Source organism: Quercus robur, chromosome 4 (assembly GCF_932294415.1).
Source record: "Quercus robur chromosome 4, dhQueRobu3.1, whole genome shotgun sequence".
NCBI lineage: Eukaryota > Viridiplantae > Streptophyta > Magnoliopsida > Fagales > Fagaceae > Quercus > Quercus robur.
In genome coordinates this window covers 72807290-72834134 of record NC_065537.1, presented here as the reverse complement: position 1 = coordinate 72834134, position 26845 = coordinate 72807290, and the positions used below count along the sequence as shown (strand labels likewise).

Sequence of the window (26845 nt, the reverse complement as noted above, 5' to 3'; positions counted from 1 at the left end):
TTTGCTTTTGTTATTGTTTTGTACTACAAATACAAAAAGGCCAAACATTTTTTCTGTTTCTCACAATTTCTTCTTGACTCTCTCTCAGCTCACACTCTCACTCTCTCTCTCTCTCTAACCCCTAATATGTCTCTCTCTGTTGGCATTTTGGGGGGGTAAAATTTAGGGTTTTTGATGAAAGCCCAGAAATTCTAAGGGAAGAGAGAGTGAAAATCTGTGGTGAGTTTTTCATTTTTCAGCTCATTTGCATTTCTGGGTTTTCACTTTTTTTCCTCTGTTTGGTTGCTGAGAAAGTCTAGACGAAAAATGACGGAATTTTTTGGGGCATTGTGTTTTGTTGTTGTGTGTTGGGGAGTGGAAAAGTTAGCACATTGATGGGTTTGTGTTCATTTCCTTATTTTTTTCTCCCTGTTGGGTTTTCTCGGGAACCAAACGGAGGCTTTTTAGTTTCTCTTACCTCTTTGTTTGACTGTCACTCTCTAAACCCATGTATAACCATTTTGTTGTGTGTTTCTGACTTTTTGTCTGGTTTTAATTTAGGGTTTAGTGAGGAAAATCTCAGCTTCAAGTATATACCAACGACTCAAGACAGGTAATTTTGTTCTTCCTTGCATGCATGTTGATTTTTTTTTTTTGAAGTGTTTGGCTGCTGAGAAAATGGAGGGAAAAGAAAGTGGTGATTTTTTTTTCTTCCTTTTTTTTTTTTTTTTTTTTTTTGTTGTTGGGTTTTGGTTTTTGCCTAAAAATTAGGGGGGAAAAAGGGCACTAGATGAAAGGAATTTTCATCCATTTTCTCAGAAGCCAAAACCAAGCCTTTACGTTGACTAAATTTATTCCCTTTTTTGCTTGCTTATATTTAATTATTCATTTATTCTGTTCAGTTTTGCTAAAATGTTGTTTCAGGCTTTTTTGGTTTTTTTTGGTATACTGTACTGATACTTGGATTTCACTTGTGAAAGTGTAATCTTGCCATTCCTTTTTATTTATTTCACAACTATAAACTATATAATAGGATGACATTTTGATAAGTAATGAGAATTTTTAAGTTATTTTTTTTTATTTTTTATTTTTATAAAGCTAGGAAATTTGTAAACTGGTGCTGAGCTAAACAAATATTGCTATTATATACTTACTCAACATCACTGAAAGTTCCTGGAAGATTATTCTTTTTTTCTTTCAATTTTATTTTTGTTATTGTCTTGTTTACTGTCCACGAGTGATCTCATTTTGTTTACCTTTTGACATCTGCTTCCATAAACAATGTTGGCTTCACAGATCCTGAAATAGATGGAAGAAATTGCCTCTACTAGTTTTTTAGATGCAGAGGTTTTGGGGATAAGATTTGGCTTGGCCACTCGTCAAGAAATTGTAAGTAGAATTAGACTTTGAACCATTTACCAAATTACTGGGTCAATTTCTCATTTGTTGTTACAATGTTTTCATAGTGTACAGCATCCATCAGTGACTGTCCCATTAGCCATGCCAGCCAACTTGCAAATCCCTTTCTTGGCCTGCCCCTGGAATTTGGGAAATGTGAATCCTGTGGCACCTCTGAAGCTGGGAAGTGTGAAGGTGTGTAAGCGTTTGTCTATCTTGTTATCTTGTGTAAAAATGATAGGATATTGTTAAATGTTAAAATGTATGGCATGCTGATAATCATTCATTTGCATGTGTTATAAAAAGTAACTGAGTCTTGTTCATTATGTTCCTTTCAGGGCATTTTGGATATATTGAGATGCCTATACCAATATATCATCCCAGCCATGTTAGTGAACTGAAGAAAATGCTGAGCTTATTGTGCCTAAAATGCTTAAAAATTAAAAAAACCAAGGTATGACTTGAGGGCTCCTTTTTATCTCCTGATTCTGTATGTGAAGCAGAGACTTCACGCAAATTTAATTTTACTTGTTCTCTGAGTCTTTTCTCTTTGTTGATTAAGGGAATATAAAGGAGCTGATTGTTTTATTTTCACTTTTCTGCTAAGAAATGAAGTGCTTCTGTCAAGAAGCCTTGCCTATTAAAATCTATTTTGAATATTCTTTCTTTCTTTGTAATTATAGTATCATCTTTTTAAGTAACTACAATTTTACTAGAAGCTTCGAGGGATTTGAATGGTCCACTCTTGAATTTAAGTATTTTTTTTCTTTCTTACTCTTCTTGCATGGTGTTTAGTTTTGCCTACCTTTTCTTGTTTTTCCCTACCTGTTTTGTTTGATCATTGTAATTTGGGTTCTTGATGTTGATGTCCCTATAGTACATTTCCTGTGTACTTGGCCTGTTTCTTTTTCTAATAAAATCTTTTACGTTACCTATAAAAAAAAAAGGGGCTAAAATGCAAAACTAACCCATTAATTTTCTTCAGATTTCATTTCAGTCCTCTAAGTTTTAGATTTATTCAATTAAGGCTTTTCTGTTAACCTTTGTTAAAATTTTTTGAAAATAAAAATCTGAAAAATATTTTTCAATTATTAATTGAGCTTTTTTAATTTAAAAAATTTGAAGAAAAATTTATAAAATTGAAAAATTAACCACAACATATAACAAAAGTTGATGGAAAAGGCTTAATTGAATAAACTTGAAAGTTAGATGACTGAAATGAACAAAAGCAAACTTAAAGAACTGAAATGAAATCTGAAGAAATTTAGAGGGTTAGTTTTGCATTTTACCCAAAAAAAAATTTTATTTGTTTCTTATAATTATTTTGTATCCCTTAATTTTATTATCTCTAAATATACAAGCTGGGAAACATTAATTTTTGTGCAATGTTTTGACATTTTCAACATATTTCATGACACCCCTGCTTTGGAACCTATGACTCTCTTGTTTGTTAATATCTTGTCAAGAAAGAATTGATATTTACTCTGTATCTTGATTTTCAATCCTTTGTTATTTTGTAAACCAGTTATGATGCACCTTTTGTTTGAGATTTTACAATTTCTGACCTTGTACTTTTATATGCTTGATTGTACAATTCAGTTTCCGGCCAAGAATACTCCTGGTCTTGCAGAAAGATTGTTAGCTTCATGTTGTGAGGTGAGTATCCAATGATGGTACTATATTTTCCTTTGTTGAGCTATGTTGCTTGTACTTCAAGACACCATGGCTTGGTTATTAATATGAATGATTGAAGTAAGCCATGTATAAATTTCTTATATTCCCATTCTCTTTTCTTATTTTATTTTATATTCATCCCCATCAATCGGTAAGCTATGAGATGAATGAAAGTACTAAAAATTGATAGATAAAGCTAATTTGGGGTTTATAAAGGGATTGCGGTTGGTTTTTGATTCTGTCTGTAGCTTCTTAAACTTAGAAGTTAGAACTGTCTCCTTACCTTGTAACAACCTTTCTTGTAGACCACTTTTTTGTCCTAAGATTGTTTAAAATTTGGTCTTTCTAGCGGTGCTTATTTGTATAGATTTGAAAATTTTTCTGATAATATTGTTCTGTGCATTTAAATCTATTTTTTTCCTTGTTTAGGAAGCTTCACAAGTTTCTATTAAAGAGGTTAAAAAGGACGGTGCTTGTTACTTGGAACTGAAGCTGCCACAAAGGACAAGAGGAGAGGATTTCTGGAAATTTTTGGAAAGATATGGTTTTCGCTATGGTGATGACTTAAGTCGAACTCTGCTTCCTTGTGAGGTTTGGTTCCTACTCTTAGTTGTGTTTGATTTTTGCTTGTTACAGTGACACTAGAATGTATTTTTTTGGAGCCTAGTTGATAAATGTAGGAGGAGGTCTTATATATTTAAACTGACTTCTTATCTGCTATTGTTTTATCGTTTTTGTATTTGTGGTGAAAATTTCTGTTCTGCCTTGAGTTTTACACCCTTCTCCATGTTGCAGTGTTCTAGTACTGCTTGTGTTTTTTTGCACACATCTATTGGTACTCATCTGTTCTTATCTCAGAAATTTGGAGACGTGATCATCTTATGACTTATTTTTATTGCATGTATTGTACTAGTAACATTGTTTTTGAATGACGTAAATAACTACTCTTTTGTTTTGATGACAGCAATTTGATGATTTGATCATCTTATTGTCTTAGACTGCAATCTATGAATTGCATGTTCGTGCCAATACTATTTGTAGTTTTGGCTCACATTTCTAATCATGGTAATTTGGCGATATTAACACCTTATTTTCTTAGGTTATTAGTTTGACTTAAATTTATGCCATGTTTAGGCCATGGTCTGCCTAATGCTTTTGTGAAATGTTTTGGCTTTGAGGATTGGCTTGGAATAAAATTTTCACTCATTTATCTTGATGGATGTATAAGTTGGCTGAACTTTAGAATATATTTTGAAGTATCCCACCAATTAAATGATGTTTTCAATTATTAGTGATTGGGACAAATGTGTTGTTTAGTAGAGGTATTAGATATGAGAAGAGAAAGCATGTCGTGTAAATCATATGAATATTAGAAAATGCTGTGATTTTCTGTTGATTGTGATATCTGTTAACTAGACTTGTGCTGCAACTTGATATTGCCTCTTGTACATGTGTAAATAACTAACAGGTAATGGAAATGCTCAAAAGAATTCCTGCAGAGACTAGAAAAAAGCTTTCTGCGAAGGGGTATTTCCCTCAAGATGGATATATCCTGCAATACTTGCCTGTCCCGCCAAACTGTTTGTCTGTGCCAGAAATTTCTGATGGTGTTAGTGTCATGTCTTCGGTAAGCCAAATTATAAGCAAATCTTGCAATTCTTTTGTGTTTAATGTCTTAGTATTTGGACAGAGGATTTTGCTCAATTTTGAGGAGGGTTACTACTAGTGAGATTGAAGCTTTTGTTTTTAAGGTCTCCCTATGATTGGATGACGGCTACTTGGTCACTCTATTCCACAAACTTCTTGGAGTTCCTAGTTCTTTTAAATTTTAGTTCTTAATTTTGTTTTGGGTGTTTCTCTTGTATACATCTTGATTCCTGTGTTCTAGAGTTGCAGCCCATGTTGTGCTAATTTAAAGACATTTATCTCTTTTTTAAATTTAAAAAAGAAGCAAATCTTAGCAGTGGGCTTTTTTTTTTTGTCACCTATTTTGTCTGAGGTTGAATTCTCAGTCTACAAGCATCTGTGTCTTGTTTTATTCCAGGATCCTTCTATATCTATGCTCAAGAAAGTTCTCAGGCAAGTCGAAATTATCAAAAGTTCAAGATCTGGTACACCAAATTTTCAATCTCATGAAGTTGAAGCTAATGATTTGCAAGTAGCAGTTAATCAGTATCTGCAAGTTAGGGGTACTGCAAAAGCATCTCGTGATATAGATACACGATTCGGTGTTAGCAAGGAGTCCAATGATTCTTCAACAAAAGCATGGCTTGAGAAAATAAGAACATTGTTCATCAGAAAGGGTTCAGGCTTCTCTTCTCGCACTGTGGTTACTGGTGATGCTTATACAAGGGTCAATGAGATTGGTATCCCATTTGAGATTGCACAAAGAATTACATTTGAGGAGAAGGTTAATGTGCACAACATGAACTATCTACAAGAGCTGGTAGATAACAAGTTATGCCTCACATTTAGAGATGGGTTATCAACATATTCACTGAGGGAGGGCTCGAAGGGGCATACTTTCCTGAGGCCTGGTCAAGTGGTTCATCGGAGGATAATGGATGGGGATTTTGTCTTCATCAATAGGCCGCCAACTACTCACAAGCATTCCTTGCAAGCTCTAGCGGTGTATGTTCATGATGATCATACGGTGAAGATAAACCCGCTTATTTGTGGGCCCTTAGGTGCCGATTTTGATGGTGACTGCATTCACTTATTTTATCCTCAGTCTCTTGCCGCAAAAGCAGAAGTTTTGGAGCTTTTTTCTGTGGATAAACAGTTGCTTAGCTCTCACAGCGGCAACCTCAACTTGCAACTGACCACAGACTCATTGTTGTCTCTAAAGACAATGTTTAAGACATATTTCTTACCCAGAGCTGCAGCTCAGCAATTGGCCATGTTTGCTTCATCTTCTTTGCCTCGTCCTGCTTTGTTGAAGGCTCATTCTGGTGCCCCTCATTGGACTGCTGTACAAATGTTACAGACTGCTTTGCCTGCTCATTTTGACTGTGTTGGAGAAAGATACTTGATTAGTCAAAGTGACGTATTAAAATTTGACTTCAATAGAGATGTAATATCATCTTTGGTGAATGAAATTGTTACTGCTATTTTCTCTGAGAAGGGTCCTGAAGAAGTATTAAAATTTTTTAATTCTCTACAGCCCTTGTTGATGGAAAACATATTTGTAGATGGTTTCAGTGTTGGCTTGGATGATTTTTCCATATCCGGGGAGGCCATACAAGATATTCAAAAGAATATTCGGGATATTTCTCCTTTGCTGTATGACCTAAGGTCTACATACAATGAGACGGTGGAGTTGCAACTGGAGAATCACATCAAAGTTGTGAAAGCGCCAGTTACAAATTTTATTCTAAAGTCATCTTCATTGGGTGAGTTAATTGACTCTAAAAGTGATTCAGCTATTAACAAGGTAGTGCAACAAATTGGGTTCCTGGGCCTGCAACTTTCTGATAAGGGAAAATTCTATTCCAAGACATTGATTGAAGACGTGGCCTCCCTTTTTAATGGAAAATATTCTTCTGTTAGAGTTGACTACCCTTCTGCAGAATATGGATTGATTCAAAGCTGTTTTTTTCATGGGTTAGATCCATATGAGGAGATGGTTCATTCAATATCTACAAGAGAAATTATTGTTCGCTCATCGAGAGGACTGACTGAACCTGGTACTTTATTTAAAAACTTAATGGCCATCCTTCGAGATGTTGTTATTTGTTATGATGGCACTGTCAGAAATGTTAGTAGCAATTCTATAATCCAATTTGAGTATGGAGTAAAGGATAAATCTAAGCCTCAGAATTTATTTCCTGCTGGGGAACCTGTTGGTGTCTTAGCTGCAACGGCAATGTCGAATCCTGCTTATAAGGCAGTTCTTGATGCTACTCCAAGCAGCAATTCCTCATGGGAGCTGATGAAGGTATTAAATTTTTGGCTGCTGCATATGATATTATTCATCTTTTCTTTGCTTCTTCTATAGCAAGTGCATAGTTGTCTCCCATAATTGTACACTCATGTTTTTATTTACTTTTCCCTCTTCAGGAAATACTGCTTTGCAAAGTCAATTTTAAAAATGAACTCATTGACCGCCGAGTAATATTGTATTTGAATGAATGTGGTTGTGGGAGAAAGTATTGCCGAGAAAAAGCAGCATATTTAGTAAAGAATCAATTGAAGAAAGTCAGCCTTAAAGATTCTGCGGTTGAGTTCCTGATTGAGTATGTTTTGCCATTACATTTGGTGCCTTTTGTTACTTATTTATCTTCTGTTACATATCTATGCATTTTCCTATGCATGTACAATATGGCTCAAATCTATGCTCATTGTTGATTATGTTGTTAGTTGATATGTTATTTTTGTATTATATGTAAGTGTATTGGTCTTAAAGTTGGATCCAAGAAAAGATGATCATTTATGTCATTCCCTATAATACAAATTTTGTGAAGTAGAAGCTATAAGTTTTGAAAGTCATGTGACCCTTGGTTGTCTCACATGTGCTGTAATTGATATCTGGATCTGCTCCATCATTTGCCTAACTTGTTCTATATCTGTGATGAAGTTTTGTTGACCCTTGGTTGTCTCACATGTGCTGTAATTGATATCTGGATCTGCTCCTTTATTTGCCTAAGTTCTTGTATATCTGTGATCAAGTTTTGTTGACCTTTATTGAGTCAAATGATCTGGAGGGTCTATTGCGTCCATTAAAGGTGAGCATGGCCTTGGTTAACCAATTAGGCATTTGTTCGGCATTCATTTTGTTTCCACTCTTTGCCTTACTGTCTGTGTGATTTAAGAGAATTTAATCCCAAAGGAATGTATGCACACTTGTCCATTTCGTCAGCCCCTTCGCTGTTACAAGACTAGTCTTTTATGCATCTATGTTATGTTATGTTATGTTTTGTTTTGTTTATTATTATTCCTTTGGCATTTTAAAAGGTGGAGTAACTAGCATGTAACTCTAAATGAAATTAGATGGTTAAATTTATTTGTTATTTGGAAGATGAGATAGGACTCTAGGATTAGGCTATTATCAATCAGCAGTAGATTTAAGTTCTCTTTCCTGCATCAATCCCTACACATGTGGCAAACAAAATTGAGAAGCTCCAAAGGGATTTCCTGTGGGGAGACCCTAAGACTCATTTATTGGGGTGGGATAAGGTGTGTTTGCCTATTGCTTATGGTGGCCTGGGTATTAGAAAATTAATCACTTTCAATAAAGCCTTGCTAGGAAAGTGGCTCTGGCGTTTTGGGATTGAGGAGAATAGGCTTTGGAGGAGGGTGGTAGCTTTGAAATTTGGGGAAGATTGGGGGGGGGGGGGGGTGGACCTCTAAGTTGGGAAGGGGTGCTCATGGTTGCGGTTTGTGGAGAAGTATTAGAAAAGGCTTGGAAATTTTCAACAAAAATGTCCAGTATAAGGTTGGGGTGGGGGATAGAGTGAAATTTTGGACAGATAGGTGGTGTGGAGATCTTTCTCTCCAACTGGCTTTTCCAATCTTGTACAATTTTGCTGCAAACAGAGAGGCTTTTATAGAATCATCTTTGATATGTCAAGGAGCAGGGGATGGGAGAACTTGGGATGTTCGTTTCAATCGAGGTCCTAATGATTGGGAGGCAGATGTGGTGGTTGATTTCCTTTGGCTCTTGGCAGCCAATTTACCTTCAGGGACTGATGGTGATCGGTTGAGATGGAAGTTGACAAAAAATGGGGATTTTACTATCTGCTCTTTTTATCATAAGTTACATGGCTCTTCTTCCGCTGTTTTTCCATGGAAAGGTATTTGGAAGGTTAAGGCTCCCCGGCGTGTCTCTTTCTTTATTTGGACAGCCGCATGGGATAGGATCCTCACGGGTGATAACTTACGGCTTAGAGGCTTTGATTTTGTTGACTGGTGCATTATGTGTCGTTGCTGTGGTGAGACAGTGGATCATTTGTTGTTACATTGTGGAAAGGCTTATCGGCTGTGGTGTTTTGTTTTTCGGCTTTTTGGGATTTCATGGGTCCTCTCATGTACAGTGTCAGATTTTCTTTTTAGTTGGTGGAATTGGTTGGGAAAGCATTCATCTTACATTTGGAACTTAGTTCCGTTGTGTTTGATGTGGTGTATTTGGAAGGAATGCAATCGGCGGACGTTTGAGGGTTTGGATAGATCTGAGGACCAAATGCTTGCTCTCTTTTCTAGTTCCCTGTTTGACTGGGCTAGGGCTTGGGGACTCACATCTAGTGACTCTCTTCCTCTTTTCCTTAGCTCTCTTTCTTTGTAATTAATGTTTTTTGTTCTTGTTTTCTGCTTTTCTTTTTTGTACTTTTGTTATGCTGGTGCTATTTGGCATCTAGTAGTTTTTTGAATATATTTTTTCTTACCTATCAAAAAAAAAAATATAATTTGCAGATAGTTTCATATCTTCCCTTGTTTCTGCTCACATGCTTAAACCAAGTCAGCAAGTGATCCTTTTGGTAGGAAACAAGTCCGGAATTAGAAAGGCCACTTTGGAGGAATATTTGTCAAGTTAAGCTTTACAATCATTATCTAAGATGCGTCTCACTATGTGAATTTTAAAGAGCTTGGATTCTCACTGAGCAATGTTTCTGTGTCATACTTTTCCCTCTTCTTCTTCTTTAGTCATTCTTTTCTAACCTCTATCTAGTGAAAAGAAGTTCTAAAAGCTTGCTTTGCCCCATAATGGTCACTTTACTGTCCATGCATCGTATCAAATATATAAATATTGCTTTGGATGTAAAATAGAGATTGTGATAAGTGTATATTACAAATCAATTCTTCCACTGAGTAGCTTTGTTTGAGCAGGTTCTAAATGTCTGTAGAAAAAATGAAAATTGCAAGAGATGGTCATCCTCAAAAAAGATGTGTGATTGAGTTCTTTGCTTGCTAATTGTCTTTATGGTTAAATTTCAGTGAGAACATAGTGGGAGAAATTGCTTGTTCACTATCCTGTGTATGACAGATCCCATTTTATTTGATTTGCTCTCTTTTTTCTATGACAATATGGTTCTCTTTTTAGTACCAACATACAATGCAATTTCCCCTCTCTCTCACAATTTGTCATACTCCAATTTTTTTTTTCCTGTTCAATTTAATCCTGATAGTTGTGCTTCTTACATGCAGATATAAGGGGCATCGAACTGTATCAGAAGGTTTAGAGATTGATGCAGGCCTGATTGGTCATGTCCATCTAAATGAGGTTGGTGCATTTGCTTTTTAACTTGTTTATTACTCTGGAGTATATTTTACAATTGAAGTTGCTGTTGCTTGCTGTTTAGCAATTATTCTTTTGGTGAGTAACTTGAGATTTGTTGAACAGAAAATGTTGCAAGATATGAACATTAGTATGCATGAGGTTCTTCAAAAGTGCCAAGAGACTATTAATTCATTCCGGAAGAAGAAGAAAGTTACTCGTGTTTTTAAAAGGACGGCTCTGTCTTTCAGGTTAGTCTCAATTAACTTGTAATCACATAATAAATTTGCCATATGGTCATTAAATTTAAGGTTTATTTTTTTCTGCAATGTGCTTTTTGAGATGACTAGGAAAACTGCTTACATGGTGTGGGGCGCCCACGGGAGAGAGAGGGGGGGTGGGCTTAAACAGCTTTTGCTTACTTCGACCCTTTCCTTTCCCCCTCCTTCCTTCAAGTTACATTTTTTAATTGATAAATTTTTAATATTTTTGGGAACCTACCAAAATTCCCAAAATCATTCCTGTTCTTAACATCTTCTCCAATCTATACAAAATTTCAGTGCTTGTTATGGGGGGGGTACGTAGCTTCTTCATTGAGTCCAAATTTTTTCAATTAGTAGTAGAGGAAGGGGGTCGTTATTTCTTGTTAAGGATTTTTGAGAGGGGCAAATTCTGTATGAGATCAGTTTTTATGGGCAAGAATGCAGCACAATGGCTGATGTTTAACATTGAACATCTTGTTGTTGGTGAGAGTTCCAAACAGTTTTTCACTTTTAGAGAAGGTGACATTGCATTTACTCTCCAAAGGAGTTCCAACTCTTTTGGTCAGTTCTTGCTGTTGACTGAACTCAAAGCCGGTGGGTCTAGGAGGTCGCTTATTATACCGGAAGGTAAAGAGAGATTTGGTTGGAGGGCTTTTGGCCTGGAACTTAGAAAGCTGCTGAATCCTTCTCAATATGCAGTGGGTGGAGAAGGTCTTCCTAAGTTCATTCCTCAGATGCGGAGGTTTAACTTGGAGGCTCAAAACTCTTGCACTTTTGCTGAAGTTGTGCAAGGCATTCACGGTAGAACAGAGGATAGAAAGCAGTCAAACCAACTAGGATTTACAGTCAAGGGGAAAAAATCACAGTTAGGAGAGGAGAAGACAGGGATGAATCTGAGACTTACAGGTGCAAAAACAGGGGATTTTCCGGTGGGTAAGTCTGATAAATTGGAGGTGGTGGGAGGGGTGAGGAGGGAGCATTGCATTAATGAGGTGGTAGAGGTAGGTGAGCAAAATTTGACAGACACTAGGATACGTTTCCCAAGTCTGAATTTGAATTCTAAAGCTTATGGAAAGGGGAAGAGGAGTGATTTCAGGAGATCTTACTGGACTGACAGAAGTCTTGTCGTGGTAGTTGACGTGATAGGGAGGAGGCGGGTTTCCTGGGTTAGAAAGAAAGAAGGAGACATGAAGATCAAAGGGGACTCACGGGCAGTGGGATGGGATTGCAAAAAAGATGCATCAAAGGCCCTTTTATGGGTTTCACGGGGAACTAACCAGAATGTTGTAAAGCCTGTGATGGGCCTAGGAACTGGCCCAGTGTTGACCGACACAGGTGTGGGCCACTTTTACTCAGTTCTTTCAGGCCCAAGCACATTTGAAGTGGGCGAGAGCTCTTTGGTAGGAGAAAGGATATCAGCCCAGGCTCAGGTGTCTTCGACGCACTCCATGGTCCATCTCCAGTCACTCGATCCTGAGCCAGAAGAGCTGGACCAGTGCGCAAAGCTTCCGGCGGAGGTCGACGGCCCTTTCTCCACCGGAACAAGCTCCGGCGAGCCCAGGTTGCCTCTGGGTAAGGCCGATGGCCTCTCCTTTGCCGGAACCAGCTCCGGCGAGCCCAGGTTGCCTCTGAGTAAGGCCGATGGCCTCTCCTCTGCCGAAATCAGCTCAGCTGGACCTTTGTTACCACCGGGTAAGGTCACCGGCCCCTTCTCCGTCGGAAATAGCCCCGGTGAACCCTTGGTGTCACCGGGTAAGTCAGTTAAGGTGTTTTTGCGGTCATCGGTTGAAAGTTTTCTAGCAGATTTCTTTTTGAGCTTATCTCGGGCTGGGCTTGTGGTTTTGGGTGACAAAGATGGGGTTGAAGGTGGCTGGGTCAGTTGTGCCAACGTTAGGCCGGAAGCTGTCCTTGATCTTGAACAATCCAGCTTAGCGGTGTTACCCACCAAGGCACTGTGTGGTGTCCCTGGGGTGAGTGCTTTGGCGGAGGAAGGATTGAACAGTATGGGTTTGGGTGGAGAGGACAGTTTTTCTATGCCTCTGTTGGCAATCACTCCCTTTGGATTACCTTCGCCAACTGACTTGAATTGTGGTGATGAGACAGTGGAGTGTGTGAATATGTTGGATGTTTCTAGATGGGTGAAGAGCAGACTTCCCGGGTTTAGTAAACTGGTGGGGCTGCCTTTGAGCCGACATGAGGAGCTATGTATTGCCTTGTTACAAAAAATTGAGAGGGAGACGGAGGCTGCCAAGGTGTTGAACAGGAAAGTTTCAGTTTCTAGAAAAGTTGTCATCTATAAGGATAAAGGGAAGAGAGAGCTGAGGAATTTGCAATCTTCGGTTAATTATGATGGTAGGTAGTGTGTTGGCTGCTGAGCTAACTTATCAGCTGGGGGTTTCTTGACTTTATGAATTTAAAAATTCTTTCTTGGAATGTTAGGGGGCTGAATGACTGTAAAAAACGTTCGATAGTGAAAAATCTTTTGCGTGAGTGGAAGTGTGATGTAATATGCCTTCAGGAAACTAAGCTTTCTGGCCTGGACAGACAGATGGTTGGCAGCTTGTGGAGTTGTCCTTTTGTGGATTGGGTGGCTTTGGATGCTATCCAGACAGCCGGTGGGGTGTTGATGATGTGGGATAGTAGGGTTTTAGAGAGGTTGGAGCTTTTGGTGGGTTCTTTTTCTGTGTCTGTTCGGTGGCAAGGGGTGGGGGACGGTTTTAGTTGGGCGTGTTCTGGGGTCTATGGCCCAGTTGATAACAATGCGAGGGGGCTAATGTGGGACGAGTTGGTTGGTGTTCAGCAGTATTGGAACGTCCCTTGGTGCTGCATTGGGGATTTTAATATTGTTCGTTTCCCTAGTGAACGGTTGGGTAATTCTCGTCTTACTCCGGCAATGGAACTTTTTTCGGAGTTCATTGAGGATCTTAATTTGATAGACTTGCCTCTGGAGGGAGGGCGCTATACGTGGTCTAGCGGATCAGAGCAGCCTTCGATGTCTAGGATAGACAGAGTCTTGGTATCTCCTGATTGGGAGGAGCGTTACCCGGATGTGATCCAACGGATTTTACCTCGCCCTGTTTCAGACCATTTCCCTATTCTAGTGGAGGTTGGGGGAATGGCGAGAGGGAAAAGCCCGTTTAGGTTTGAGAATATGTGGTTAAAGACGGCTGGGTTTACTGATAGAGTGCATTCTTGGTGGAATCGACATTCATTCTCTGGTACTCCTAGTTTTGTCTTTGCCAAAAAGCTGAAGGCTTTGAAAGAAGATATCATTCAATGGAATCGTTTGGAGTTTGGTCATGTCGGACGCAAAAAGACTCAACTATTAGAGGCTTTGAAATTATTAGATGCCAAGGAAGGGGAGTTTGGCCTCTCTGACGCAGAATCTAGAGAGAGAGCTGTGGTGAGATCTGAAGTAGAGAATCTTCTCTCCTTGGAAGAAATCTCATGGAGACAAAAATCTAGGATGTTATGGATAAAGGAAGGAGATAATAATACTAAATTCTTCCATAAGGTGGCTAACTCCCGTAGAAGGTTTAATCATCTGAGTACTTTGGAGGTGGATGGGGTGATTTATGAGGAGGAATCTGAGGTGGCTGCTCAGGTAGTAAACTTTTATAAAAATCTGTATAAGGAGACAGAGGAGTGGAGGCCTTTTGTGGAAGGTTTGGAGTTTGATCAGATAGAGGAGTCAGAGAGGGGTCGGCTTGAAAGGAGATTTGAGAGGGAGGAGATTCTTCTAGCTGTTAATGAGTTGGCCGGAGATAAAGCTCCAGGTCCAGATGGTTTTTCTATGGCTTTTTTCCATCATTGTTGGAGAGTGGTGGAAAGTGATGTTCTAGCAGTTTTTGAGGAGTTCTATAATCATAGTAAGTTTGAGAAATCTTTGAACGCTACCTTTATAGCCCTGATTCCTAAGAAGAATGATGCTTCCAATATTCGAGACTTCAGGCCTATTAGCTTGGTGGGGAGCTTGTACAAGATCTTGTCCAAGGTTCTGGCAAACCGCTTGAAACTGGTCTTAGATCAATTGATTTCTGAGTCTCAAAATAGTTTTGTGGGAGGTAGACAAATTCTTGACTCAGTTCTCATTGCCAATGAGTGTGTTGATAGTCGAGTGAAGAGTAAGATCCCGGGGGTCATTTGCAAGCTAGACATTGAGAAAGCTTACGATCATGTGAATTGGGAGGCCCTTCTAGATCTTTTGAAGAGAATGGGTTTTGGGGAGAAGTGGTGTAGGTGGATTCGCACTTGTATTTCTACTGTCCAGTTTTCTATTTTGATTAATGGGGCTCCAGTTGCCTTTTTTGGGAGCACGAGGGGTCTGAGACAAGGGGATCCGCTATCTCCATTGTTGTTCTTGGTCATGATGGAGGTCTTGAGTAGAATGCTGAAAAGAGTTGAAGGTGCTGGCTTAATCAGGGGTTTTAAGGCTGATGGAAGGCGGGGTGAAGGGGAATGTGTCTCGCATCTTCTGTTTGCGGATGATACTATTCTGTTCTGTGATGCGGAAATGGAACAGATCCTCCATGTGCGGATGCTTCTCCTTTGCTTTCAAGCTGTGACAGGTTTGAAGGTTAATGTCTTGAAGAGTGAGATGGTTCCTATAGGGGAGGTTAATAATGTTCATTCCTTGGCAGAGATTTTGGGTTGTCGGATTGGGTCTTTGCCTATGACCTACCTTGGTATGCCGTTGGGGGCTTCCCATAAGTCCCCTTCTATTTGGAATCCTATCTTGGAGAAAATTAATCGGAAGTTGGCCGGATGGAAGAAGCTGTATTTGTCAAAAGGTGGTCGTCTGACTCTTCTTAAGAGTTCGCTTTCTAGCCTTCCTACTTACTATTTATCTCTTTTTACCATCCCTTCGCATGTGGCTAAAAAGATTGAGAAGATTCAGAGGAATTTCCTATGGGGGGATTCAAAGATGCATTTGGTGGGGTGGGATAAGGTGTGTGCTCCTAAGGCTAATGGTGGTTTGGGGATAAGGAAATTAACTACCTTTAATAGAGCCTTACTAGGAAAATGGTTATGGCGGTTTGGGGTTGAGGAGACTCGTCTTTGGAGGAGGGTTGTAGCTTTGAAGTTTGGGGAAGAGTGGGGGGGATGGGCTTCCAAGCTAGGTAGGGGTGTTCATGGTTGTGGTTTATGGAGAAGTATCCGAAAAGGTTGGGAGGTTTTTAGCAAGCATATCCGGTTTGAGGTAGGGGCAGGGAATAGAGTGAAGTTTTGGACAGATCAGTGGTGTGGGGATCTTCCACTCCATCTATCCTTCCCGGTAGTGTACCGGATTGCCACTAATAGAGAGGCATCTGTGGCCTCTTCTCTCGAACGGTTGGGGACCGAGACTCGGAGAAGCTGGAAGGTTTTGTTACTTAGGGATCCAAATGATTGGGAGATGGGAGAGGTGGATGAATTCCTTCATACCTTGGGTTCTAATTTACCTCAATCTGAGCAAGGCGACCGTATGATTTGGAAGTTGTCGAAGAAAGGGGATTTTAACATCCGCTCTTTCTACGATAGGCTTCGAAGTCCCTTGCCTATTTTCTTTCCTTGGAAAGGTATTTGGAAGGTTAAGGCTCCTACGCACGTCTCTTTCTTTGTTTGGACGGCAACTTGGGAGAAGATTCTTACAGGGGACATTCTGCGATGTAGAGGCTTTGATTTTGTTGACTGGTGCATTATGTGTCGTTGTAATGGGGAGACGGTGAATCATTTGCTTCTCCATTGTGAAAAAGCTTATAAGTTGTGGAGTTTGGTTTATAGATCTTTTGGGATTTCTTGGGTTTTGCCAAGGTCAGTTGCAGATACGCTTTTCGGCTGGTGGAATTGGCTTGGAAAACACTCTTCTAGCATTTGGAATCTAGCTCCACTGTGCCTAATGTGGTGTATTTGGAGGGAGCGAAATTGGCGTACTTTTGAGGACAGGGACAAATCCGATAACCAGTTGCTTGCTTATTTTAGTGGCACTCTCTTTGATTGGTCTAGGGCTTGGGGACTCACCTCTAGTGATTCTCTCCCTTTGTTTCTTTGTTCTCTCCTTTGTAATTAGCTCTTTGCTGGTTTCTGTTTGTTTTTGTGTTTCGTTTCTTTTTTTCTGTTTGTTTCTTCCTCTGTAATCTTTGCTCTGCCTTGTGTTTTCATGAGGTAGTTCTTGAATATACTTCTTTCTTATTTATCAAAAAAAAAAAAAATATTTTTGGATTTATTTATACCGTGCAGTAATATAAAATTATTGCAAAGAATTTTATGTTTGTCATACCAAAATGTAAACCTGTAAGTATTGGCCTTTGGCCATCTCTTGAAGTTTCAAAGAATCCAAATCTACCAGACTATGACTTGTGCTTCCTGTTGATGTGTTGTAATGGAGGATGAAGATTAGCATTATGGTTGATGGTTACAATTTGATTAAAATCTAAACTTTTATAGGTCAGCATGATAGTTTTGTTTTGGCTCCAAAGTAGAATCAGTGCATACACCAATACTTTTTTTTTATAAGGTTCATATGTGGTATGTGTGGAGGGAGAGTAACTTCTTGACTTCTGAAGGTTGTGAAAAATCAGTTTTTGATTTGAACCTCTTACTTTTTTTATTTATTTATTTTTTATGATTGGTTAAGGTTCAAGCATTACCCGGTGGTATTAGCATCCTCTGTGGTGTCTGGTGCCTTGGGTTTGTACCCCACCGCCCCCTCTGCCCCCTATATACCTACAACACCAACAAAGCCTTAGATTCAAAATTTTAGGGTTGGCTATGGATCCTGAACAGATTAGCAAGGGACTGGAGATTTTAAATCTTAGAAATTAGTTCTTTTTATAGGGTGTTTCACATGTATACTTACCATGTTTCATGGCATGTGCCCCTTACTGGGCCTATTAAATTAAAGTTCATTTCCTTAACCCCAAAAAAAGAACTACCTACTAATCTTTGTCATTGTTGGCATCCTAACAATTTAGCGGTCAGAATGTCCACACTTGGGATTGAACATTTTGTATTTGTCAAATATAGTATATCTTTGTTGTGAATCTTTTTCACTAGTAGACTAATAAATTGTTGTCTCATTTCTTATTCTGGGTCTTGTCCACATTATCTTTTTGGATAAGTAAATAAATAAATAATATGTCCACATTATTGCATTTTAACATGACATCACAGCCCATGAAGCTACTCTTTCATTGCTGTTGTGATTTGTTATCAATCATTGTTGAATCCTTCTATAACAGCAGAAGAATCACAATGAAATGTTTATCTGAGACACCTTTTTCTTTGATGGCTTTGTTGTCATATATTGTAATTGCTTTCAATGGTCTTTTTAAGGAACAAAAAAGAATATAAAGTGTGGGAATATCTTAAAACCTTATATATGAGTATGGTAATAGACACCATAAGCATGTTATCTCTCTATGAATAGACACCATGAGTATAACTATGAATATCTGGCTTGAAAAGAAGTTTCAAAATCTCTCTAAGCATGTTATCTCTCTTAGTTGTAAATTTGTAATATTAGGTCTAGCATTTTTGTTGTTGTTGTTGTTTTTTTTTTTTTTTTTTGATAGGTACATTTTTGTTGTTTACATGGTATAAACTAATGAAATGTTTGGTTTAGTTTTTGCCCTTGTGTGTGCAATTTTATTCCCTTCTAACCCACATGCTTACTGCAATTTAGCACAATACTGAAACTCTTAGGAGTGAAAAGTTACCTTTTGCTTTATGGTCTTTCTTGGCAGTGAATGTTGCTACTTCCAGCAGTCTTGTGCAAACGAAATCGCTGGTATGCCGTGCTTGATGTTCTGGTTGCAGGATATGTGTGATATTCATTTGGAGAATACTTCACATATCCTTGCTGACATGATTTTTCCGGTTCTTCTAGAGACGATCATCAAAGGTATAATTCATTACAGCTGTTTGGTATTACATGATTTTTTTTTTTTTTTAAGTTCCATGAATTCTGCTATGTACCTGTATATGAACATGGTAGAGTATGTGATTTTACCTCAAAATTGGTCATTGTTAGGCTAAGGTGCATGCAACCTGTGTTCTGTTTTTCTTTCTTAATACAGATTCATTATCATGATTTTGTTTTAAAACTAATTATATATATATTAGTCAATAAAAATGATTTTTCTCTCCTGCTGATATGCAATAACTGTGCTGGATAACAAACAAATACAAAATGGCTTTTCTTCTGCTTCACTCACTCCTGCTTTCTTCATTATTTAAAATTTCACTGTGCTTGGGGAATTGTGAGGGTTGAAAAGTTTTAATTGTCAATGTCATGCTTGAATTTGGTTAAATAGGCTCTTAAGCTACTTTTCAATTCTTTGAATTGAATGCTTTAGAGTTTTTTCTTTAGTTTGGAAGGGATTCTCTGAAACAGATGTAAGAACAGTTTTATTCATATTTTTCAAACGTTTTTCTATTCCCTCATGTCAAAGTGCTCTGCAAATGAGGGTGACTAAACTCCATTAAGATCGTAGCCTTTTTTAGAGTTCTGTGTGTATGTGTGTGTGTATATATATATATAGAATTAGTTTTGTGCTGTCCTGATTTTTATTTTGTTTTTTGTGTTTCTTTTCTAAAAACAACATTCTTGAGACATTTTCCCTCTTAGTCAATGTATACATAACTGATTAAATGATGTAGGACAAACTGAGGTACGTGTCTACGTGTGTTTGTGGTGGGCTTGGGGTTAGGAGAACTTGTAGATCTACTTTTAGAATTTTTGAAGAGGGGTTTTAGGATTGTGATAGAAATATAAAGGTGGTTTGATGAGTTATTTGATGACTATGCAGTAGAATAAAGTATGTGGGAATATAGGGTTTTGATAGGTAAGAGAAAGAGCTTGATTTGGGATTGTAAAGAATAAGAGTAAGAGAATTTTAGGGTCTTCATAGGCTGTATGAACAGTACCTGTGAACAATGCCAAGGAAAGCAATGAAAGAAGAGAAAAGGAGTAGGAAGAGAAACCACAAAGGCCAACATGTGTCTATGCTCAAAATACTCAAATTTTGTTAATCAATTCCATCTCCTTTGAATACATTGTGCATAATTTTTATAAGGACCTCTTCTTGTACTAGCAGTATTATGACTCCTAGTTTGAATAGTAAACTAAACCCTAAAAAAAATACTAACTTGGATCCAAAGAAAATAAAGTCTAAGATACTTAATATCAATTGGTGATACTTAAGCAAATTTTTGAGAAGGAAACCTTCTGAAAGTGTGATCCTGAAGTCTCAAATATGGAAAAAGTTTTTAGCATTTTAACTTAGTCCAGGGTTCCATATATGTTCCACAACTATTGATGTTGCCCTGTATACCAAACTGTATAATGTACCTTTACCTTTGATTTATTAGGTCCAGCCTAAGTATTTATTTCACTGGTCATATATGGTGTGTCTTGATATTTTAAGAATTCCATAGAATCTAGAATATGAAATGAGATGTACTCTTCCTTTTGAATGGGCAGGTGACCCCCGGATTTGCATGGCAAGCATAATCTGGATTAATCCAGATTCAACAACATGGATAAGAAGCCCTTGTAAGTCTCACAAGGGCGAACTGGCAGTGGACGTCACTCTGGAGAAATCTGTTGTGAAGCGTACCGGTGATGCTTGGAGGATCATTATGGACTCATGTCTTCCAGTGCTTCATTTAATTGACACGAGGCGCTCCATACCATACGCAATCAAGCAAACTCAGGAGTTGCTTGGGATCTCTTGTGCTTTTGATCAGGCAGTTCAGGTATTTTTAGACTTCCTATACCACCTTATGAACTGTTCCACATTAGGTTTCGATGCTAATCAGCTCAATGGAATGCCTTTTTATTTTTATTTTTTCTATTTTCCTCTCCTTTTTACCCTAAGAGAAACAACTAATGTTGTTGCTCATTGTGCAGCGCCTGGCCAGATCGGTGACAATGGTGGCAAAGGGTGTTCTGAAAGAGCATCTCCTTCTCTTGGCAAATAGTATGACATGTGCTGGAAATTTGGTTGGCTTCAATACTGCTGGTTATAAGGCACTGTCTCGCTCATTGAATGTCCAAGCACCATTTACTGAAGCAACACTTTTTGTAAGTAATAGCTTTCGTTTTGAATTATTTGAAATATGTATAGTTCAAATGCAAGCATTTGCCAAAATTGGGATCCTACTGAGTATCACTGGATCAAAGTGGTTTCTTTGGATTGGAATATAGGATCTGATCGTAAAATTGTAATATTTTATAAATTATGCTAATTAACTAAAAGAAAAAAAGATAGAGGTTACTTAACCTTTTTTTCTGTAGTACATTTCTAGTGTACTTGGAGTGGCTTTGGCTAATAATATTTCTTACGTTACTTGTCAACAAAAAAAAGGTAGAGGTTAGACCTTTTGATTATAGCTCTAAAGGTGGAGCCCTCACAATTTAAAAATGTAATGATCAAGGTTTGACTCCTTGCAAAAAGAACATAAATATGTATCCAAGCTAAATAAAAAAAAATTGTTCAGTTACAAAAGATATAGACATCCCAAGTTTGCAACAATAAATAAGTGATAAAAAATATATTAATTTAGCCATCCCAAGATTGCAACCCTGTAGACAAATAAGGAAGATTGCAGGTTTTCAGCAATGTTTAAATTTGTGTAATAGGTAGGTGATGCAGAAAGCCAAGAGTGAGAAACTAATGAAAAAAATAATAAGCAAAGAATGGAGAAGAAGCAAGAAAGAATAGTAAATAGCTGAGGGAAAAGGAAACTGGGAATTTCATTGTGAGAGAGAGAGAGAGTTTTGATGCCACTGGTGTTCTGATGTTAACTTCTGCTCCTAGTCTGCCTCTGTACTCCTTTGGCATTGAAAAAGGGGCTAATTGCTCTAATGGGATGTAACAGCAGTGAGTAAGAGAGCTGATGGCCCAGGAAATTTGTGTTGAGGCATGTTTTAATGCATCTTTGGCCTTGCCTCTTTCTTTTCGAACTGATTTTATATTGGACCTAACGACCAAATGCAAATGACAACCCTGTTGCAAGAAAACATCCCTAAGTTCATACAAAATTTGAATTGGTTGGATCTCACATAAGATAAGATCCTGATTTTATATCCTGGTCCCAGCTAAGCCTACTACTGATTTTTGAAGCGATGTGGATCTTTTGTTGGAGTTTGGAGCACAAAATAATGCAACTTAACAACAATCTAAACTAAGATTTGAAAAACCAGTAAATAATTTTCGATCCAAGTTGAGAATTTAAAAACTACACTTATGCTTCCCTGTAAGATAATCTGTTATTATTTTTTTGTTTCACCTTGCCCCATATGTGATTCAGACACCAAGAAGATGTTTTGAAAGAGCTTCTGAGAAGTGTCACGTGGATTCTCTGTCGAGCATTGTTGCATCATGTTCCTGGGGTAAACATGTGGCAGTGGGTACAGGTTCTAGATTTGATGTGCTCTGGGACAAGAAGGAGGTATTAATGATTTTAAAGTTCTCCAAATGTCTTTACAACTGTTTTTAACTTACTTTATGGGGTATTGCTAGATTTGTTTGATATTGTTTTCTTTTCCAGGGAGGATTGAATCAAGAGGGTGGAATAGATGTTTATAACTTCCTACATATGGTGAGAGGAAGTGCAAATGGAGAAGAATCAAATACTGATTGCCTGGGTGTAGATGTTGATGATCTTGTGCTGGAAGATGAATATGCAGAGTGGGAACCCTCCCCAGAACATAACTCAAGTTTTGATAAGCCATCCTTTGAAGACAGTGCTGAATTTGAGAATTGTCTAGATAATCTGCCAGGTGAATCAACTTGGGAAAAGGTTTCGGCTTTCAATTCAGGCTCTAGTGGAGGATGGGATGTTGATAAAAATGCGGGAACTACAGGAAAGGGTGATGTATGGTCTGGTTGGGGAAGGGACAAAACTGAAAACCAAGATGCCCCGTCTTTGAAACCCCCGGAGGATTCTGCTGGGTCAGGTGGTTGGGATTCTGTGCCGGCTTGGGGGACTAGCGATAAAAAAACAACAAATGATTGGGGAAGGGACAAAGCTGGAAAACAAGATGCCCCGTCTTTGAAACCCCAGGAGGATTCTGCTGGGTCAGGTGGTTGGGATGCAGTGCCAGCTTGGGGAACTAGTGATAAAAAAACAGCAAATGATTGGGGAAGGGACAAAGCTGTAAAACAAGATGCCCCGTCTTTGAAACCCCAGGAGGATTCTGCTGGGTCAGGAGGTTGGGATGCTGTGCCGGCTTGGGGGACTGGCAATAAAAAAACAACAAATGATTGGGGAAGGGACAAAGCTGTAAAACAAGATGTCCCATCTTTGAAACCCCAGGAGGATTCTGCTGGGTCAGGTGGTTGGGATTCTGTGCCAGCTTGGGGGACTAGTGAGAAAAGAACAACAGGTGATAGTGTTTCATCTGATTGGGGGACCCTTAAATCTGAACAAAGCGACATCATCTCCACAAAAGCCCAAGAAGATTCTTTCAGATCTGATGGTTGGGATGTTGCAGCATCTCGGGAGAAAGGAACTGCAGCAAAAAGTGAATCATCTGGCTGGGGGACCAAGAAAGCTGAAGCTGGTGTTGTCATCTCAGAAAAAGATGATTCTTTCAGATCTGATGTTTCAGTGCCTTGGGAGAAAAAAACTGCAGAAAAAAGTGAGTCATCTCTTTGGGGGACCAAGAAAGCTGAAACAAGTGATGTCATCTCCTCAGAAAACGTTTCTTCTGGTTGGGGGATGGGTGGCAATAAATCACGAGATTCATTTGTCTCTGCAAAAGTTCAAGAGAACTCTCCCAGAGCTCGCAGCTGGGATGCTGCAACTCCTTGGGGGAAAAAGGCTGGAGCTGGTGATGAATCTCAGCCTCGCAGAAATGATGGGAAGCCTCTACGTGACCGAAGCACAGAGCCTTTCGATTGGGATAAGAAGCGGACACAGGAGAGAGTTCAGTCAACATCTAGTGGGGACTGGACTAGGGATGAACACCCATCCCAGTCTCTGGATGTTGAGTCACCTGCCAATAAGAAGTTGACACAGGAGACAGTTCAGTCAACATCTGGTTGGGCTTCAACTGCTGAAGACTTGAGTAGGGGTGAACACTCATCCCTAACTGTGGATGTTGACTCACCTGCCAATAGTAATCCATGGGGGCAGGTGAAGTCACCAGAATCTTCACAAGGTTGGGGCTCTCAGAATGAGTCAAAGCATGGTTGGGGTTCACCAAATGCTGGTAGTGGCAATGAGAGTGACAGACATAATAATCAGTGGGGAAGAGGAAGCATGGAACCGCACTTCAAGAAAAACCGATTCGAAGGTTCAAAAGGTTGGGGTACAAATAATGGAGAATGGAAATCTAAGAACCGTCCTGCAAAATCACCTGGACCTGGAAGGACTCATGATGATGCTGGTGCAGGTGGAATATTTACTGCAACCAGACAACGATTAGATATGTTCACTTCTGAGGAACAAGATGTTCTTGTGGAAATTGAACAGATTATGCAAACTATCAGAAAAATAATGCATCGGACTGGGTATGTCTTCCATGGTTTATACTTGTATAGCTCTAAACAATGTGTGCTAGTCGTTGTTGTCTTTGTTGCTAAGCAACTCAATAATATGGGATGATTGTTACACTTGCATTTCAAGTTATATGAATAAAACTGTAACCAAAGGACAGTGGCATTTAATTGTCATATAAAATGTTCTGTGTCCAATTAGAATGGACCAGTATATTCAGGGAAATCTCTCCTTTGGAGTTGAATAGAGTCCAGGTTGAGGACGATGGCAAATGAGGCATGCTTAAAATTTTATTGACAAATGTGTATCATAAACTTTTACAATTGAATTAGAGGCACTACTCAGTACATTATTCTTTTAAGCTATAGGCAACTAACATGGTACCATTCTAATCATTTAAATGCATAACTTTTTGAAGTTGCTTGGTGCAATGTGTGCTGTTTATCATGTACCGTGTATCCTGCATTTGTGCTCTATTTCCATGCTTAGCCCTTTTTCCCAAGGCTAAAAGGCTGACTGTACTTTATGTTTTTATTGATATCTATATCTATATCTATATCTATATCTATATATATATATATATTTAGTATTATACCTTTTGCGCATTTAGGATACCGGCTAGGCACACACCCACTTGGGAGCCACTTTTGTGGTATCACTTACCCCATAGGTAAATGTGCACTGGCAATTATGGTCTTCATTATGGGATCTTTAAACCAGAAATAAAATCCAGAAGCTTTCATTGATGCCTCATTTTTCTACTCTTTGATCTCTATCTAATTTCTTTTCTTAACTTGGTCATTTCCTGAAATATGATCCATTCCCATCATATGGACATCTTCTGATTTTAAGTTATTTTCTGAAGGTACAATGATGGAGACCCGCTGTCAGCCGAGGATCATTCCTATGTACTTGATAATGTTTTTAACCATCACCCAGATAAAGCAGTGAAAATGGGTGCTGGAATCGATCATTTCATGGTATGCTTCACAACAATGTTCTTACTATTTTGTCCTTAATTATACCATCCTCATTATATAATACATTGGATTCAGGACATTTTTGGATGTTTATTGTTGGATATGTGAGAGTTTATTGTTTGTTTTGCCTTTTCAAAAGAGATTATTTATAATAAAAACAGATCTTTTGATCTGGCTAAGTTTTCCAAACAGAATATCCTTGCCTATTTTTTTTTCCAATGATTTCAAGCTGCCATGTATACAGTGAAATCCTTTTGCACACCAAATATGTGCATTGAATGTAAAAATCAGTGCAATTGGCTTCTTAATGCATTGATGGACAAACATAGGGGAAAGCTATGCTCTCCAGTCTCCACCTCATGACCATGATTCAATATACAAGAGTAATAGTTTTGCAGTTTGAGTTACATTCGAGGAATAATTATCTTGTTACTGCAGAAAACTACTGGTCACTTTTTCCCACACCATTCAGGAATGCAATGTCTCAAATTTACATTAATTAAACATAATTGTTTACAAAATTTAATATTTTGCTCAGTGCCTTTATTTATTTATTTATTGCTGACCTTCCTCTTTGGTCTAACTTTTACTTTTTGTAAAAATGTCCCAAGACCATGGGGATAATTTTCTTGCAAAATTTTCTCTAATGATTTCATGTGATCCTTACTCTTTTTCTTTAATTGGTTGATAAGTTTGTACTAAAGTACTACTTAATAAATGGATCTAAAATAGTTGATACTTCATGATCTTACATACCATAACTGAGTTTCCATGATGAGTTCTTCCAAACTGGTGAAGTGATGTGTCTCATTGTTCTAAACAGAAAATGTATATAATTTGCTGATTATTGAAATGGGGTGACACATCTATCGTGTAGTTGGAAAATCTTATTTGTGCTTGTGGACTGTTTTACTTCAATGCTGCAGTGTTGGATGAATCCTGTAGTCCAGAACAGATGACTTTGCAAACATGGATTTTGACTTGACTAATTTGCAGTGTTTCTCTATTTAATAATTGGGAAGAAAATTTTAGGTCTTTGGTAGGTCTTGAGAATGGAGTACCCACCCCACCACCTTTTTTTTTTTTTTTTTTTTTTTTTTTTTTCCTTCAATTGGTAATTTAGCATTTGTGTTGCATGATAATTGATGTTTGCTATAATGTTGAGCTCGACATGTAGGTTAGCAGGCACAGCAGTTTCCAAGAAAGCCGGTGCTTCTACGTTGTCTCAACTGATGGTCGTAAAGAAGACTTTTCCTACCGCAAATGCTTGGATAGCTTCATCAAGGGAAAGTATCCAGATGTTGCCGAAACATTCATTGGTAAATATTTCAGAAAACCCCGTTCTGGTCCTCCTGGAGGCAACCGGGAGAGACACACCAATCCAGAAGAAACTGGTTCTTCTGGAGGGAATCAGGAGAAGAACAACAACACTCCAGAGGAAACTGAGAATGAAAATAGGCAGTAAGGCCGAGTATGGGGGTTCTAATTTATGTTAATTGTAAATCTTTTAGCTTGCCTCCCTGATGTAACTAGATACAAACAATTCCCATCATCTGCTATTCTGATTTGTATATATACTGGGCAGATGTTTTTAGTTTACTTCCAGCTTATCCACAACAAAATCAAACTGAAGCGTGCTTCCATCTCAGTTGCTCATTTTTCATACAAGAGCGGTCCATATTTACCCTGTAGTTAGCGTATTTGGTAGTTTGTAAACCTATACAGTGGTTTTGGGAAATCACAGGCTATTTATTCTTGTTGTTTTTGATGCGAAATAGATGGAAGTGTTGTATTCTCATCAAAACTTCTCCAATTTCTACTTTCTTCTTCCTTATTTTCATTTATTTTGTTGT

At 38.4% G+C, this 26845-nt stretch overlaps 1 protein-coding gene across 3 annotated transcripts; it reads left to right on the top strand.

The window, feature by feature from the left end:
- LOC126723619 (DNA-directed RNA polymerase V subunit 1) lies at window positions 1-26796 on the top strand. 3 transcript variants are annotated; one of them, XM_050427208.1, is made up of 20 exons: window positions 1-219; window positions 541-592; window positions 1276-1368; window positions 1446-1572; window positions 1716-1831; window positions 2977-3033; window positions 3481-3642; window positions 4520-4678; window positions 5096-6988; window positions 7111-7286; window positions 10192-10267; window positions 10388-10512; window positions 18249-18406; window positions 19988-20262; window positions 20417-20590; window positions 21820-21960; window positions 22060-22594; window positions 22847-24026; window positions 24878-24992; window positions 26170-26796. In XM_050427208.1, the coding sequence occupies exons 3-20, from the start codon at window positions 1288-1290 to the stop codon at window positions 26455-26457; spliced, it is 5838 nt and encodes a 1945-aa protein (XP_050283165.1). In that variant the 5' UTR covers window positions 1-219; window positions 541-592; window positions 1276-1287; the 3' UTR covers window positions 26458-26796. The 3 variants fall into 3 exon arrangements, with proteins under 3 accessions (XP_050283165.1, XP_050283162.1, XP_050283164.1); XM_050427205.1 differs by having other exon boundaries at window positions 3-219; window positions 22060-24026; XM_050427207.1 differs by lacking the exon at window positions 1-219 and adding an exon at window positions 226-378 and having other exon boundaries at window positions 22060-24026.
- Window positions 26797-26845: the final 49 nt, after the last annotated feature.

What these genes read in the sequence shown, in the direction of transcription:
- LOC126723619 (XM_050427205.1), top strand. Translation starts at nt 1,288, where the DNA reads ATGGAAGAAATTGCCTCTACTAGTTTTTTAGATGCAGAGGTTTTGGGG. An exon ending in GTCATGTCCATCTAAATGAG is followed by an intron (nt 10,268 to 10,387) that starts GTTGGTGCATTT and finishes TTTGTTGAACAG; the next exon opens with AAAATGTTGCAAGATATGAA. An exon ending in AGGACGGCTCTGTCTTTCAG is followed by an intron (nt 10,513 to 18,248) that starts GTTAGTCTCAAT and finishes CTTTCTTGGCAG; the next exon opens with TGAATGTTGCTACTTCCAGC.